At 50.0% G+C, this 16780-nt stretch overlaps 1 protein-coding gene across 1 annotated transcript in view; it reads left to right on the top strand.

Annotated features, from left to right (window-relative positions):
• Positions 1 to 16780, top strand: part of LOC138526770 (uncharacterized) — a 186995-nt gene that overhangs the window by 72369 nt on the left and 97846 nt on the right. Inside the window, exon 3 of the mRNA XM_069637455.1 lies at positions 13854 to 15017. Within this exon, the coding sequence (XP_069493556.1) occupies positions 13854 to 15017 (1164 nt within the window). The remainder of the gene's footprint in view (positions 1 to 13853; positions 15018 to 16780) is intronic.

Below are 16780 nucleotides of genomic sequence, written 5' to 3'. Positions count from 1 at the left end.
CACCCTGCGTTCCACTCGTTCCCTTAGCCTAGCCGCTAGAAGTGCATCCACTTTGTCCCCCTTCTCATAAAACATTTGCCTAAGTAGCTGAAGTTTGCAAACAATTTGATCATGTTCTAGGAGCCGAAGTTCCTCCCTCTTATCCCTTGCCTCCCGAATATTGGTGATGTCTAGTGTCTCCTTCTCTGGCCTCCCCATTTAACTGACAGATTTCCTTCCGAAGTCTGCTTTCAATTAGAGCTCTCTCCCTTTTTTTTCGGGCCCTCTCTCATGAAAATCCCCCTCCAGGTTGCCTTTTCCGCCTCCCAGACAACTTGTTTGGAGACCTCTCCAGTATCGTAGAGTTATTGTTTCCAACTCGGTTTTAAAGACTGGGCCTTTCCATAGGGACTCGTTACATCTCCATTTCCCACCTCTAATCGGTAAATGTTCCGATTGTATGTCCGCGATCACCATATCGTGGTCGGACCATGTGATTGGGGAGATCTATGTGTGTGTTTTGGTATCATATAGGTCTTTTGAGAGGTAAATATAATCAATGCGAGTAAAGATATTGTGTGGGGTTGAGAAGGTGTAGCCTCTTTCATCGGGATGCATTCGTCTCCATACATCATTCATCCCATACACATCCATCATGTCCATGAAATTTGTGTGCTCTTCTCCAGCTCTGTTTCGTATGTCAGGGTTGGTCGATTTACGATCAAGGGCCGGATCTGCCCATATGTTAAAGTCACCTCCTAAGATGACATGACAGTAGATTCTAGCATAAGTTTGGGGATTGTTCTGGATAAGAATCTGGCTTGACTGACATTGGGGGAATAAATCGTAGCGTTTGTGGGAGCCACATTTCCAATGAATCCTGTCACTAATAAAGCTATACCTTCTGTATCCGACCACATCTTAGTGAACTGGAAATCTATCCCCTTCTTGATAAGGATTCCCACTCTGCCTTTTCTCAGCGGGCTCGATCCCCAGAATTCTATCCCGCTCCGTCTCCCCAGTACCGCCCTCTCTTCACCCTTCATATATTTAGTCTCTTGTAGAAGGAGAATATCAATATTCAATCTGCGGAATTCTCTGAACACAAGCGATCTCTTGGTCGGTGAGTTAAGTCCCTTGACATTGAGTGTACACACCCTTATGGAGCCCCTCGTGAAGGATTTAGCAGTCATCATAATTAGAGTCTCAAAATATATATAGCGTGTGACCGTATCCACCAAGACAACATTTTCTCAATTAACCACATTACATTTCTATTTACTTCATATTCTGCACTGACCCTTTTCTTATCGTTTTCCCATGCCTCTTTTTCCCCTCCCCCTCTCACCTCCCTTCCCCCACTTTGGTGGCGTCAGATCGAGCCCAGTTAAAAGCACTGGTCCGTTATCGAACCACCGGTGGAGACGGTTGCCTTTTCGGTCTTTTTACCAGAATAAAATCGTTAAAACAAATGAACCCCTCCCTAACCCCCCATTGATATCATAGTTCAATTTAAAGTCAGACACTTATCTCTGAGGTATTTCAACTGTTCGTATTCGATCCCTTTGGAATCAAGAGACATTCCAGAGAAGTGTACCTTGTTCTCTGGATGCTATTGGCCCCCGTCAGGAAAGATGTTGCCTCTACAATATTTCCTTGATCCTTTCACCTTTTCTTCTCCTTGGGCCTTGAATCTGCCATCCTCTTTCATTCTTCATTATTTCATCCCGATCCTCCTCTTGTCCTTGTACGCCTAACAAATCTGATATACACGCTTTGATTTCTCTCTCCGAGCTCAGTCTGATCTTCGAGCCTTCGTGCTCAGAGAGGGAGAAAGGGTATCGCCATCTATAGCGCGTGTCCCTTGCCTTGAGCCATTTTGTGAGGGGCGCACACATTCTTCTGAGGGCTAGAGTCAGGGCGGAGAGGTCCTGGTTTATCGTTATTTGTGCTCCTCCCAGGGTAATGGTACCCCCATTCCTCGCCTTTTCCAACACCCAGGCGTTGTCCTGGTATCTGTGAAACCGGGCAAGGACTGACCTTGGGCCTCCGGAAGGGCACCCAGCTCTGTGGATGCGTTCCGTTTTGGGTTCATCAATGTCTTCATCTGCGGCTAGCAGTTTGATGATGTCATGGAGTTTTCCTTTAAGATCCTCCTCCGTTTCCCCTGCTTGTTCTGGAATCCCGAAGAAGCGCAAGTTATTTCTTCTCTCCCGGTTTTCTAAATCGTCCATTTTGAGTTTGAACTCTTCTTATCTCTGCTCCAAGTCCGTTATTCTGTGGGCCAGTTGTGTCTCCAATGTGTCTATTGAAGCTTGATTGTTCTCAACTCCTTCCAGTCTGTCCTCTATATTATGTAGGCGCTGTGTAAGCTTATCAATTTTCTCTCCTATGTTCGCCCCCATGCTTTTGATTTCTGTCAATAGGGCAGCAATATCTCCTTTCGTGGCGGCAGTTTCCACATTCGAGCCTGATATGGAAGCCATTGTGGAGACAGTGGTGCAGTGACTTTCAGGGGCAAATGCGTAGATAGCAAGCCTCTGTCGCACGCTTTTACACCTTCTTTGCTCTTCTTAATGATTTCTTCGAGGCTCTGGGTGGTGAGGGTGTGGTGTTTGATGGGTTGGTATCGCACAGCAGGGGGGGTTCGGCCTCCAGTGCACGCTGGGCCAGATGATCTTTACTGCCTCCTTATCACTCGACCTGTGCTGAGGCTCCACGAACCATGGTCCGCCGTGGCTTGGTTGTTGGACTCTGAGGACAGTGTTCTATTCTACCACTGGGTCTGGTGTCTGAGTTCTTCACATTTCTCATTTTTCCTTTGGAGGGAGATGCTATTGGAGGTGGAAAGGGCAGGCTTTGGCGAAGGGTTTATGATCACCTGCTTCAGGTTTGTCCAGTGTCAGTTTGGGACAAGACTGCGGTGTGGACACCGGTCATTCATTGAGGTTGCCTTCCTCTTCTCTGAGACTTTTCCTAGTTGCTTGGGAGCGCTGTCCTAATGGTGTAGTTTACTGTCGGGGTCGGAAGCCTCGTAGTTCATATGGGATGGGCCGACTTGCAAGATATCGAGGACCGTTTGTTTTGAAAACTCCCGTAGGGTTGTCCACTGTTAAATTGTGGGTAGAAGTTAATCAGCGGATGAGGCTGTGTATTCTGGGGGTGGATACCATAAAAAGGTCTGGACAGTTGTATTGTGGCATAAGCCTGAAAAAAGTCTCACACCCCGCTCGGCAGCCCACTCTCATCCAGACTTGCCTGTTTCACCGCTGTACTCCCGCGAATCCCCAGTCCGGGTCGCTGCTACGTGTCACTAGTGCAAGTCTGATACTGTCATTTATTGAGGAGGCGGACTTTTCACCTAGGCCCCGTTGTTTGGGGGTCTCGGTTTGCTTGCTGTGGTGCCGATGCGTCTCTGGCTGGCGTTGCTGCGTGTTTCCTCGTGTGGGAGGCCTGTTGTGTGAGGGTGCCAGCCGTCGATTATAGCCGGCTTGGTCTCGGCTCTGGGCTTGAGGTAGATGCCTTTTGTACACCGCCCGACCCCAAGACAGGGCCGGCAGTGTCTCAGTGGTGCTTCTGGGTCTGATGGCTCCTCTCTGTTCCGGCCTAGTTTCTGGGTTCGCCGGCTCAAGCAGTGGTGCGTGGCGGTTCCTCACCCGGCTGCCACGTCTGTTCTGCGGAATACGCAGGCCCAAGGTATCTCTTCCAGAGCTGTTGGGAAGTATGGATCAGCGCTCTCCAGCTCTCCCGATCCCTGAATCCCTGGGGGATTCTTCTCGATTTGCAGCGACTACGGGCCTGCAGGCCTGCAGGGTCGGTGCCCGCGGTTCCCTCCAGGGGTATTACGCGTGCCGAGGCGCAGTGTACTAGTAGTTTGGGAGCCCGTCTGGAGTCGGGTTCGTGTCACTAGTTCAGCGTGGCAGAGCTTGTAGAAAAGCGGAGTGTTGAGGCCCTTGAGAGTCATTGGGAGAGGGACTGCTTCCGATGTGTCCCCTCACCTCTCCTGCTACCTCAGCGTCGGATCAGGCTCGCCGCACCGCAACATTCTTCTGCTGATTTCTCAGGTGTATGTTGTCCGATTTTCTTCAAATTTTTTCCCAGGTGGGGAGGGGACATTCATGCAGCGTCGGACTGACTTTCTTCTTGTATGGGGGGGTCTAAAAGCGGGGGCTCATTTCGTTTTTCAGACCATTTGGCAAGAGCTCACATGGAAGAGGTGGACATCCGCGCGCCCCCTGGTGACCAACCAACTTTGAATTTTTTAAAAGACTGCCTTCCACTCCTCCCTCCCGGCTGATGAGAAAAAAAATCTGCCTGTCCTTCAAGAGTAAAAGCACTACTGTCAAAAAAGGCCACAGAGAAGGTCCCTCTTTTCCAAAGGAATCCGGGCTTTCACATCTGAAAAAAGACAGGGGCATGGCAGCCTGTCGTATATCTGAGAAACCTTAACAAGTTTATCCGCTCTCAAATATTCCAGGTGGCCACCCATTCAAAACTCCTCGGTCACCTATGCAGATGCCTATTTCCACATCCCCATTAATTGCTAGCACCTCAGATTATTGTTTCATGGTGGCAGGCCACCACTTTCAATTCAAAGTCCTCCAATTCGGACTCCAGTTGGCCCCATGGATTTCCAGAAAATGCTTTGCACCTGCCGCAGCAAACTTTAGGACAGCAGGAATCCATCCCTACCCATATCTGGACGATTGCTTAGTTTGGTTTTCAGTCCCCGATCAAGGCCTCAGACAGATGGCAGTAGAAAAGAACTGCGTGACATAATTGGCGTTTTCAATAATAGGCGAGGTCATCCACAACTCCATCGTGACATATAGTGTTCCTAGGAGCAGCCTTAAATACTGCAACCTCGACGGCTACCCCTCCGCATGACAGGGTGCATACTATCTTTGCCACTGTTCAAAGTCTACTTTAAAAATCCGTTGCCACAGTATGAGCAATCAAGTCCCTCTTGGGCATGCTACTGTTGTGCATAGTGTTGATCCAAAACTGCAAAATGTATATATACACGCCCCCTGCAGGAGTTTCTGAATGCTCACTGGAACCAAATCTCTGGGCATTGGGACTACAAAGACAGATTCTCCACGGCTTTCAGCAGAGCCGTTCTTGGGTGCAAAACGCAAGCCACCTGAAGAACAGTACACCTTTTTGTGCCACAATGTTACAGAGAAAACCGATGCTTCCATGGGTTGCTGGTGAGCCCAAAATGGACAACTCCATGCCAAGGGACTCTGGGCAGCAAAGGGAATAAACTCTGCATGTCAATGTACTCTTACTCAGGGTAGTGTTGTGGTGCTCAAATCCTCCCTGCCACAGCTGTAGGGTAAGATTGTACAAATACTCACTGACCGCACCACCTCTGTGTTCTGCATCAGGAAACTGGGTGGCACCAGATTGCAGATCCTATCCAACTAAATGCTGTGGAAGTGGGCTTTGGCCCAAGTAATGTTGGTCTCTTTTTCCCCTGTCTGGGGTGAACAACACAGTGGCTGATGTCATCAGAAGGGAATTAAGCGCCTGCAATGAATGGGAGCTTCTACATGGCCAGGTAGACAATTTCCAAGTATAATGGAAAACGGACATAGGCCTGTTCACCACAAAGGCCAACTGCCAAGTAGGAGAATTTTGCAAAATGTTTGCCTCAGCCGTCCAGCTTGGGAGACTCTGGCACATTCCCCTGGCACGGCAAGTCCCTTTATGCTTTCCCACTGATATCCCTCATTGCAAGAGTCCTTCAAGTCAAACGAAGGCTGTGGTGACTGATCATAGTGCCCAAGCCTTATGGTGATGTGCACCATTTTACAGAAAGCACTCGTACTTATGTTGTCATCCGTCACCATGGGAGCAAGTCATTTCTCTTAGGTCTAGTGGGACTTTTAAGAATTTGCAAGTATTCGTAAGGCCTGCTTATATACATAACTATTACTTTACTGCTTTCTAATCTGTTCATCAGCATGTGAATGAAGGAGCCAATTCTGAATAAGGGTAAAGTTACTAACTGAAACTCATGTTCATCAACATTGGTATCTTGAATAGATTCACATGCGGCCCTCCTACCTACCCCGCAGGAGGCTCATCTTTGAACTGTTTTGTGCGGTATAGGAATCTTAAAATGGCCTTCAGGGGTGGAGTGAAGAGTCTGCCTATTGGATAAAGGGTAAATGAACCAAAGTGTCTAATGGAACACTAAAGTAAGTGCAGTTTCATGCATTTCCTTACGAACTGCTTTACTGTTGGAGGATTTCCAGCTTGATGACGAGGGATTTTCAGCAGCATGTGAATCTGTGAAAGATACCAATGAGTTCTGGGTCTGGCATGGATTCACATGCTCATGAATATTCCCTGTTGTCATGCTGGGAATCCTCGGTAAAGAAATCCGTTTCAGTTTCGTTTCTGAACCCTTTCTCTTAATAACCAATCACTGGTCTCTGGGTCATACTGCCCCCAGCCAATGACTGCCCTCTACCTAAGCCCCTCCTCTGGCAGCCATCTTCAGATTTTTACTGCACTTTCAAGTGTTGGGAGTCCTCGTGCTATAGCCCTCGAGCTTTTACTGCGTTTTGCGATTTTTCTAAGTTTTGCTCCATTTTCCAGTCAATCGAGCCTCAAGCTCCATCGATCCACCAACCGACTAACTGGGACACGTTTTTCAGAACTTTGTATGCCCCTCAAGGGTGATTTTTCGTCGAGTTCACTACTCAGAGGATTCTGGAAGATTCTTGGAGGCCTACACTGCTTGGACATGGCCGCAGATAAAGGAAACTCAACACCTCTGTCCAGGATCTGCCCAGGATGCGGGCTACTGAACATCTTCCTGGAGGATGGGCACTCCATGTGCCTTTATTGCTCAAGTTCGGATGGCTCGCACGTGGAGGAGGCCTGTGCGTTCTGCAAGGACATGTCCGCCCGCACCATGAAGGACCGTCGCAAGCAGCTCGCAGAGTGGCTGAAGACGAAGAACCCGGCAGCAGGTGAGCCCCGGCAACGTACTTCTCCCAAAGAAAGTCTGAGTGGTCTAAGACCTTTGAGTGCGCTCTGGAGAAGGGGGCCCAACATAAGGCAAAGCACTGCAAGTCCGCGGGCACCGGGAGCACCGTTGGTACGGGCTCCGCGGCAGCCAGGCTGGGCGTAGCTCCGCCGACGCAGTCAACCACGAGCCAATGCTCCGGCTCGGCGAAGAAAAAGACGGATCACCTGGGGAAGCTTCTGGAGAAGGCCCGATCGACTCCGACGGAGAAAGCCAAGGGGGAGAGAGGCGCTGACCCCCCCCCCCACCCGCTGCAGTGAAGGCCTCAGACGCACCCAAGGTCTTGAAGGCCCAGGTTCACCAGGCAAAACCGTCCATTGAGGGAGTGGTGGCATCCCTAGCGAAGGCCGCGGATGTGGGTTCCCAGGAGACACCCACCAAGATGAGTTTCCATGCCTGCCCGGAGGGAATCGTCTTGTCTGCCCATTGTGAAGGCGATGCCTATCGTCTCCCTGAGACCATCGCCACTGCCGAGAAGAATGGGGGGGGGTGCAGTGGTCCAGCTGGAGTCAGATCTCTTCCGATGAGGAGCTTTCAAGCCTGGCAACAGTGTCTGAGAAGAAGGGCGTTGAGGCCAGGTCCTACGGGAAGGACCCCAACGAGGCAGATGGGGAGAGCGACGAGGGAACCGACGAGGAGTGGCAGGGTAGTGAGGAACCGGACACCATGCCACTTCCAACGCTCCATTCGCAACAGCCTCCACCACCAACTGACAGATCGGAGGACATCCTACTAGCTCTGCACACCCTGATATGGACAAGGTTGCCCACGCCTCCGACGGGCTATCCGTCACCTGGACCTTCAGAGGATCCACCAGCTGAGAGACGAGTCCATCCTCCTCCACCCCAGCCCTCCCCTCATCCCTTCCGCCGAGGGATGAGATGGAGCTGGATACGGTGACGACTGGTACGGACGACCGCGACGACGAGGGAACAGATCTCCCGTCGCCAGTACCCAGGGCTTCTCCCCCGACGAGATCGGCCCCTTCCACGCCATGACCTCTAGGGCCTCGGAGCTGTTCCAGCTCAACCCTGAGAAAAAGAGGATTCCTTTATCAACGACGAGAGGCCAAGAGGAAGACCGTGCTCTCAATCCCGCTGTTGAACAACATTTGGGATGAAGGGCTGTCCCTCCTGAAGAACCCGTCCTCGGCGAGGAGAGACCTGCAGGGTCGGCGTCATCGACTTCCACTTCCCCACCGGATGGCGAGGGTAAGAAGCTAGACGCCATGGGATGACGGGTCATCTCATCGGCGGCGACGCCCATTAAGGCAGCCAGCGCTCTCGCCATCGTTCCCCGCTACAAGAGGGAGCTCTGGTTCAAAATAGCCCCGCTCCTGGATTTCCTCCCAGACAAGAGGGCGGAGGGCCTTGAAATCCTGCTAGAAGGCGAGGTGGCATTAGACCATGCCATCAGTGGCCACGGACATGGCCGACACCGGTTTCCGCCAGATGGGCAACAGCCTTTGCCTTCGTCGACGTGGTTGGCTCAGGGCCACCAACTTCCATCATGACGTCCAGACGAGGGTATTGGACATGCCCTTTGACGGGGACAACTTGTTTGGCAAGACAATGGACTAGTCACTGCAGGCCATCAAGGCTGACACTAAGGTGGCCCGTGCTTTGGGCACACTCCAGCAGTGACGGCTGTCCTTTCGAGCTTCCAGATGCAAGTCTCAGGGTGCCTCCAAAGGATTTGGTGGCAGCTTTTCTTCCTACCGTCAAGCGGCCCGTTCTTCGTCCGAGGATGCCTACAGGGGCTGCAGCAAGGCCGGAGGAAATCGTCATCGCCAAGGGGCCCAAGGCGGTACGGCCTTGGCGAAACAGGACTGAACCGGCCGTGACGTCGGTCCCCACACGAGCACCCCGGTGGGAGGCCGGCTGGCAAACTTCGTCGGCCTGTGGAAATCCATCTCCACCAACCGTTGGATGCTGGATGCTCTGGCCCATGGACACACCCTGGAGTTCCAAAGGAAGTGTCCACGTTTTCCACCTGTGGCCAGGAAAGAAGACCACGTTCCGCAATTGCTTTTAGAGGTACGAGCAATACTGGAAAAGGGTGCGATGGAACTCGTCCCGAAGAGGCTCCGGGGCTCCAACTCGCGGTACTCCCTCGTCCGAAAAAAAACCAGCGGTTGGCGACCCATTCTAGATCTCCGACGCCTCAACGCTTCTTCCCCCTGGGACGGCCTGTTCCTCTATGCGTTTCCTCCATTGCTGTTGCTTCTGCGACACATCAGTGAACTCGGATAGTCCCGGTGCAGGATGATCCTTGTCAGACCTGCATGGCCGATTCAGATATGGTTCCCAGACCTTCTGGACATGTCGGCGTCCCCTCCAGTCAAGCTTCCGGCGGACGCAGATCTTCTTGCTAGGGAAGGAGGAGCAATTCTGCATCACGACCCGGGGTCGTTAACTTGCAGGCCTGGCTCCAGCAGCACTAGAGTTTGGAGGGTACGAGATCCCAGCATACTGCAAGGAGGTACTTGCCAAGGCCAGGGCTTCTTCGACTCTTATGGACATAAATGGAAGAGGTTCACCATCTGGTGCCGTGCACAGAAGATAAACCCTTTACGGATTACGGCCCCTCGAGTGCTGCCGTACCTGCTGTCACTGGCCAATGCGGGGCTGTTGCACGCCTCAATCAAAATTAATCTGGCGGCTATCTCACATTATACCAGAGCTCTGGGGCGGTCGTCGCTGTGGTCGCATCGCCTGGTCAAGGAGTTCATGAAAGGACTTTTCTGTTCATTCCTGCCGGTGAAGGCTCCGGCCCCGGCGTGGGAGCTCAATGTGGTGTTACTAGGCTCATCGGTCCTCCGTTCGAGCCTCTGCATTCAGCACCTCTGAAATTCCTATCGTGGAAGACTGCGTTTCTTGTGGCCATCACCTCCGCACGATGAGTGGGAGAGATCCAGGCCCTCTCCTGTAAGCCACCATATTTGACTTTCCACGAAACAAGGGTCATGCTGAGGACGCACCCCTCCTTCATGCCCAAGATGCCGTCGGACTTCATATCAACGAGTCCCTGGTGTTACCGGTTTTCTTCCCGTCGCCTTCGTCGCCGGCTGAGAGGACTTGCACTCGCTAGATGTGGCTAGAGTGCTGAAGTTCTATGTGGACTGCACGAAGAGTTCGGAAGACATCACAGCTGTTCGTGGACTTTGGCCCTGTGAATCAAGGGAATGTCCTCTCCAAGGCTTCCATTTCCAGGTGGCTCTCTGGCTGCATCACCCATTGTCATCGGTTGGCAAACCGACCGTTGCCTGGCCGTCCGAGAGCTCATTCGACCAGGGCGATCGCTGCAACTACGGCTTTCCTGTCTGGTGTGCCCCTGCTGGACATCTGCAGGGCTGCTACGTGGAGGTCTATGCGCACACCTTTACGAGATTCTACTGCGTTGACCGGGATTCCAGGGAGGATTCCAGAGTCGGCCAAGCAGTGCTGCGCAACCTGTTCGCTTGAAGGTAAGCCTGGTGAGGAGGTAAGAGATGCTTAATGTTGAGCCTTGGCACCTCCCGTTGTTGTGCAGGTGTGTACTGCTATGTATTCTTTATTAATGAGCATGTGAATCCATGCCAGGCCCCATCCTGGAGAAGGAACAAGTTACTTACCTGCAACTGTTGTTCTCTAGCATGGGTCTGGCATGGATTCACATGCAAATCCTCCCGCCTACCCCTCTGCAGCTCTTCTCTTGGTCCTACTGCCACTTTACATGCTACCAAATCTGAAGATGGCTGCCAGAGGAGGGGCTTAGGTAGAGGGCCGTCATTGGCTGGGGGGCAGTATGACACAGAGACCAGTGATTGGTTATTAGGAGAAAGGCAGTTCAGAAACAAAACTGATTTTTTGAGGATTCCCAGCATGACAACGGGGAATATTCATGAGCATGTGAATCCATGCCAGACCCTTGCTGGAGAACATCAGTTTACAGGTAAGTAACTTGTTCCTTATAGGTAAGTTACCTAATCCTCATAAGGTAATAGTGCCTGCACAATTGGGTTTATATTTGACACCAACTTAAAGCAGTTTTTATATCAGATGGGCTTTAATTTATAAAATCTTTAATACTGACCACTTTCTACTCTCCTCTGAAACTCTATCCCTCAGGCAAAGGCCACCCCCCATTAATGCCACCTAGCTTCTCGGTCATTCAGCCCAAGAAGCGTGTCGGTGGATGCCTTTGCCTTTACTTTCTCTGCTCCTCCTACTCCTGTGGCTGACTCGCACACTGACGCAGCCCTTTCTAATCTGCATCTTTCTATTTCCAACACCCTGGACATCCTTGCCCCTGTCATGAGAATCCGGTTGAAGCCTGCCTCCAAGTGAAACTCTTGGTATGATTCTGACCTTCGCTTCCCTGAAACGCAAGTGCAGGGTTGCTGAGAGAAAGTGGAGGGCTTCGGGCATATCCTCTGACAAACTGGCCTGCCGTCTGCTCCAAAGGCAATACAGACTCTGTCCTGTCCAAAAAGGCTCACATTCAAGCCCACGTCTATGCGGCCTCTAACAACACGCCAAACTCTTTAAAATCTGCAAGGAACTAGCCAATCCTGTTGCAGTCGCTACCTCTCCTATTCTCCCATGCCCTCTGTAAGGCTCTGGCCTCACTTCTCTGCTAAAGCTCAGGACATCCTGCCCTCGATCTCCTCTTCCTCTCTCAGCCCCCTCCCGCCCCCTTTGGCTATCTTTCCCTCTCCTCTTTCTCTCAGACAACTGATGAGGTTTCTAAAAAATCAGGTGCTCCCCTGCTCCTCCAGAACCATCAAGGACCATCTTGACACCCTCGCTCCAGCCTTGGCCGATTTCTGTAATCACTCTTTCGCCACTGAAACTTTCCCCTCTCCCGCACTCCCTTGTGCACCCCATCCTCAAGAAGCTGTCTGCTGATCCTACCTGCCTGGAAAACTATCGCCCAGTCTCCATAACCCCTTTCCTGGGCTAACTCTAGGAAAAGCTGGCCATCTCCCAGCTTACTCTCTACACTGAATCTGTTGGTTGTCTCCATGACCATCAGTCTGGTTTCTGAGCTGCCGGAGGCTGCGAAACTGCTCTCCTGAACACCAGTGAAGATCTGCTCTCTAACTTTGATGCCAGCATTACTTCTGTCCTCATCCTCCTTGATCTTTCTTCTGCTTTCGACATGGTCAACCACACCATCCTGATCAATGAACTCTGTGAATCTGGGCATCACGGATCAGGCCCTGGAGTTGCTGATCTCCTTCTTATTGGACAGCCCCTCCCAGGCCCAACTTGGTCCCTTTCTCTACGCCACCTCTCTACCTGTGGCGTTCTCAGGGCTCTATCCACTCACCCTGGTTTTCCAACCTCTACTTGGCCCCTTTGGCCCACCTGATCACTACCTTCTCTAACTTTGTGTTATGCGGATGATGGTCTGCTTTCCTTCAGGATCCCCTCAGCCTCCTCTCTTGCTTATTCCCGACTGTCTATCTGCGATTCAGGATTGGTGTGCCTCCAACAACTTCTGCCTTAATCCCAGTAAGAGAGGGACCCTTGCCATTGGGACCTCTGCCTTCGCCTTCCTGCGAGGCAAAAAACATTGGCGTCCTCTTCGACTCCTCTTTCTCTCCTCACATCTAGGATGTTACCATGATGTCCCACTACCAGCTGCACCTCCTCCAAGGGACTGTTCCTTTTCCACTTCCCGCAGAAGCTCACCGTCTCCAGAGCCCTGGTTCTCTCTAAGCTGGACTACTGCAACAGCCTCTTTCTCAAACTGCTTACTCTACTCTCCGCCCTCTCCAACTAATCCAGGACAGGACTGCAAGATTTATCCTTGGCCTCAAGCCCAGGGACCGTTCTCTCCAGCCCTGAAATCTCTCCACTGGCTCCAAGTGGCGGCAAGGAACAAGTTCAAGACCCTTTGCACTGTCCACAATACTTTCTGTGGTCAAAGCCCACACTACATCCAACACTCTCTTTTCCGAAATACCTTCGTTTTCGAGCCCTTCGCTCAGCTACATCCAACTCTCTAAGCGTTGGGCGCTTCTCCAGGCAGAGAGTGGGGGGTAGGGTCTCTCTCCTCTGTAGGTGCCTCCCTCTGGAATGGCCTCACTGGACCTCTAAAACATGAGCCGGACCACCTGAAGTTGCGGAAGCAGCTCAAAACATTCCTCTTTTTCTTTCTTTCTCTCACTCCCCTCCTGACCTACCGGTTTGCTATACCAACTGGTTGCTTGGCTACCCTCAGTCTCACTGGGTACCATGCTCTTTCTTGATCAGTCACGCTTGCACTGCCTCCGGGGCCTACCACACACTTTGGGGCAGTAACTGTACCCCTACAGTCCCTTGTTCTCCTTGCACTCCCCAGAGCCACGCTACCCTGGCTGCACTTACTCAGAGCATTGCTGCCCTATTTTCCCCTCTCCCTTGCACTCCCCCGTCTTCCTCCCTTTCCCCTTGCAATTCTCATTCTCACACTTGCACGAACTATCATATCGTACTGCACAAATATTATTTCACTGTTTTCCTATAACTGTGCAAATTAGTCAATGTTGTTTTTTAGGGTTAATTAGTCTAAAATGTGTTACTTCTGAGTTGAGTGATAACCTATCATATCTGGGGGGAAAACTGAAGGGAGAACCATAGTGTTCCAGTGAGTTGCCTAGAATTAATATTAAACTTAGTTGTGATATTGTGCGTACTCTGAAGAGCACTTCGGTTTGCTTAACATTTACTTTTTAAAATAATTGTTGGCTATTTAAATTGTGTATATGCATAAATGTGTGTGCTTCCCGTGATTAGAATTGGAAACCTAGACTTTTACTGCACCATTCATACGTTTTTCCTTAATGTTCTTTATTTTCTCTTAGGTTTCAATGGCCAGCCTACAAAGGAAGCACTTCAGAATTTGCCAGGACAAATCTTTATCCTTAACCAACCTACAGTTAACCCTTTTGATATGCATCAGAAGAAATGTACGCCATCCATACTGCTGCCGCAAGGCATGGGTAGAAATACTGTCCCAAACATTTGTCCAATTCTTCCTCCTAACCAACATACGTCCATGCAGCGAGTGGGGCCTCTTATTCCTTTAAATCCATTCCAAAACTGCGTTCCAAGAGCACCTTGTCCTCTCGTTTCCATGTCCCCATCGGTGCAGTTGGACCCAAAGAAACAGGAAACCAACACGTTGCACTGTGGCTCAATGCAACCACCAGTGCACCCATCTTCAACTACGGATTTGAACCACACCTGTGAAGAGGCTTCCCTTGCTAAAAAGACGTCTGAACAAAGCGTAGCAACTTCCCTGTATTCGAGTGCTGTCTGTGGTAAAAAACATGAGGCTGGTCTCAGTAATCTTCAGAGAAGTCCTCCAGCAGCTCCCCTCCAGTCTCCTGGACCGTGTCTCGACATTATGAACACCAAACAAGCGTGTTCCCAGCTTTCACTAACCAATTCCAACTTCCCCCACTTGACTGGAGAATCCCAGAATTACCCTTCCAAAAAGAGGACCACTGACGGCCTCCGCAGCATTGACGTTCAGCCCTGCTTGCCACCCTTTTCATTATCTACCTCTGACTTTCCCCCATTAACTGCGGAATCCGCAAAAGACATTCCCCGTAAGTTCAAGGCAACCTGGGAACACACAAATACTACTAATGGAAATTCAGCCACACCACAGGTACTCCTGTCGACTTCTGACGTGCCCGTTCTCACAGAGGAGGCCCCAAACAAGAAGGCAACCTCAAATTGCACCAGGGCGAAACCCAAAAGGCTAACTATCAGTCCAGAGTTGAAACAGAATATTCTTGCTGTTCTGACACAGCGCCCAGGTGGCATGCCACTGGCTCTATTTAAGACTGCTTACCTGTGCATGTTCAATCGGCTACTTCCTCTGAATGGCTATGCTTCTGCTAAGGAACTGCTGGCAGACCTGGAGGACGTGGTAATATTGCAGGGACTTGGAGTCCAGATGTTAGTGATCCCTAAGTCAACAGCTGTGCCTCCCACAAGTACTTCTGCTGAAGACGTTGGTATGTCTCCCCATGTCCAGATGTCTGTTTTTGAAGTCTAGTGTGTGGCGATGTGTAATATGTTTATGGCATGTAGCTTTCTGTTTGGTAAGGTGAGCCCTGTCTTGGAAGATTTAGATAACTGGTGATGGCAGGGGTAAGGCAGTAAAGCAGGGTAAATGCACCTGTATCACAGACTGATCTACTTTAGAACTATTTTTCGCAGGAGGCTATCTGGGTTTGTCATGGTTTCTAGCCTATTTCGGAAGTGGGGAGGTTGGAGAAAGCCATGCAGTCTGTGCGAACCACAGAAAAACAAATGGCAGAAAAAAACAAAGCAGGTGCACAGTCTACAGGGAATTAAAATTGAGACACACTTAACAAATATAATTAAAAAGGGTGATACAGGTAAGACAGTTGGCTTTCTTTTACAAAAGTGCCTAATAACTCGTGGTTACCTTTGGCGCTCTTATATTTGATGGACAGCAACTCCAAAGTACAGTGTGAATTTAGTAAACCAAACAAAAATCTTAATCCCATCAAGGACTACGTAGCAATGGTGGAAGGGTCCCAATAATGGGTCGCAAGCCAGTATTCTAGCCAACCCTTATAGGCTACACATTGAGGGATGGCTTTCTGGGGCAGCTGTCTAGGTCTAATCGTGAAAGCAACTATATTCTTTATACCAATGCATTGCCTCTACACCCAAAATGTGAGCAAATGCTGTTAGTTTTCCATAGCCTTTGTTGAGAAATGTAAAACCATATAACCTAAAGGCAAGTCAGGACATAACCTTAAGGCAAGTCAGGCATTCCAACCAAAAGAACTGACTCTCTAAACTAGTAACTGTGGCAGCGTGGTCAGATATTAACTGAAGAGAGGAGGTTGGCAAATAGTGAAGTAGAGTTACCCATAAAGAATAGATACTGGTATGATTAAAAAAAATACGGTTCTGTGATATGGTCGATATTTTTTTTATTGGTCGCCTTACTAAGACCGATTTTTCTTATCTTTTTATTTTTTTCAGCCGATTTTAGGCTGCCTTAAAAAAAAAATAAAAAAAAAAAAATTCCACACCCCATCAATCACAACACTCCCTGCAGCTCTCCTCCCCTCCCAAGACTCCCCCTAACCCCAATCCAACACAAACACCTAACGCACACACAAACAAGCACACACACTTACCTCCTCTACCTCTATGCCGCTTCCGGGTCCTGGAGTGCCTGGTAGCCCCTGTGCGCACTCGCGTGCGGCAGGGGCATGATAGCTGGTTTAAGAAAGACCTCTTTGCGGTCACGGTGCAGTCTTTCAAAAGCTTTTTTCGCAGTAGTTTTGTTTTTAAAAAACGACTACTTCACTTAGGACCAATGTATTGTAAAATCCCACAGAATATCTATATGGTCAAATAAGTACTTTGCGTTAAACAAGACCCATACTAAAACACAGTGCATGCATACAAACTATAATGTCCCAAGACAAACCCTAACCACTTCTAAGCTAAATGTATGGCCACTACCTTGTAGTAGGCACAATACATTTAATGCTAAGGGGTGGGCAGAAAAAGTAAACCCTAGATAACAATACAACACATTTGCAGAGTCCTACTCTGTACCCAAAAGGCCATACACATATGTCTGCCCCCTTTCTTACATGCTTTTTGCACATTCCATCCTTGCAGGGTGGGACAGTTCCCTTTTTTAAAACATTTTTTTTTTATGCAAAGCCAATCTCATGCGCAGCCATGGCGCACCCCCTTGTCCTGCCCTCCGCATTGCTCATACATC

The sequence above is a fragment of the Ambystoma mexicanum genome, chromosome 1q (assembly GCF_040938575.1).
Source record: "Ambystoma mexicanum isolate Mex_15411 chromosome 1q, UKY_AmexF1_1, whole genome shotgun sequence".
In the NCBI taxonomy this organism is placed as follows: Eukaryota; Metazoa; Chordata; class Amphibia; order Caudata; family Ambystomatidae; genus Ambystoma; species Ambystoma mexicanum.
The sequence above is the reverse complement of the archived record's forward strand: the minus strand, read 5'-3'. Positions and strand labels throughout refer to the sequence as shown.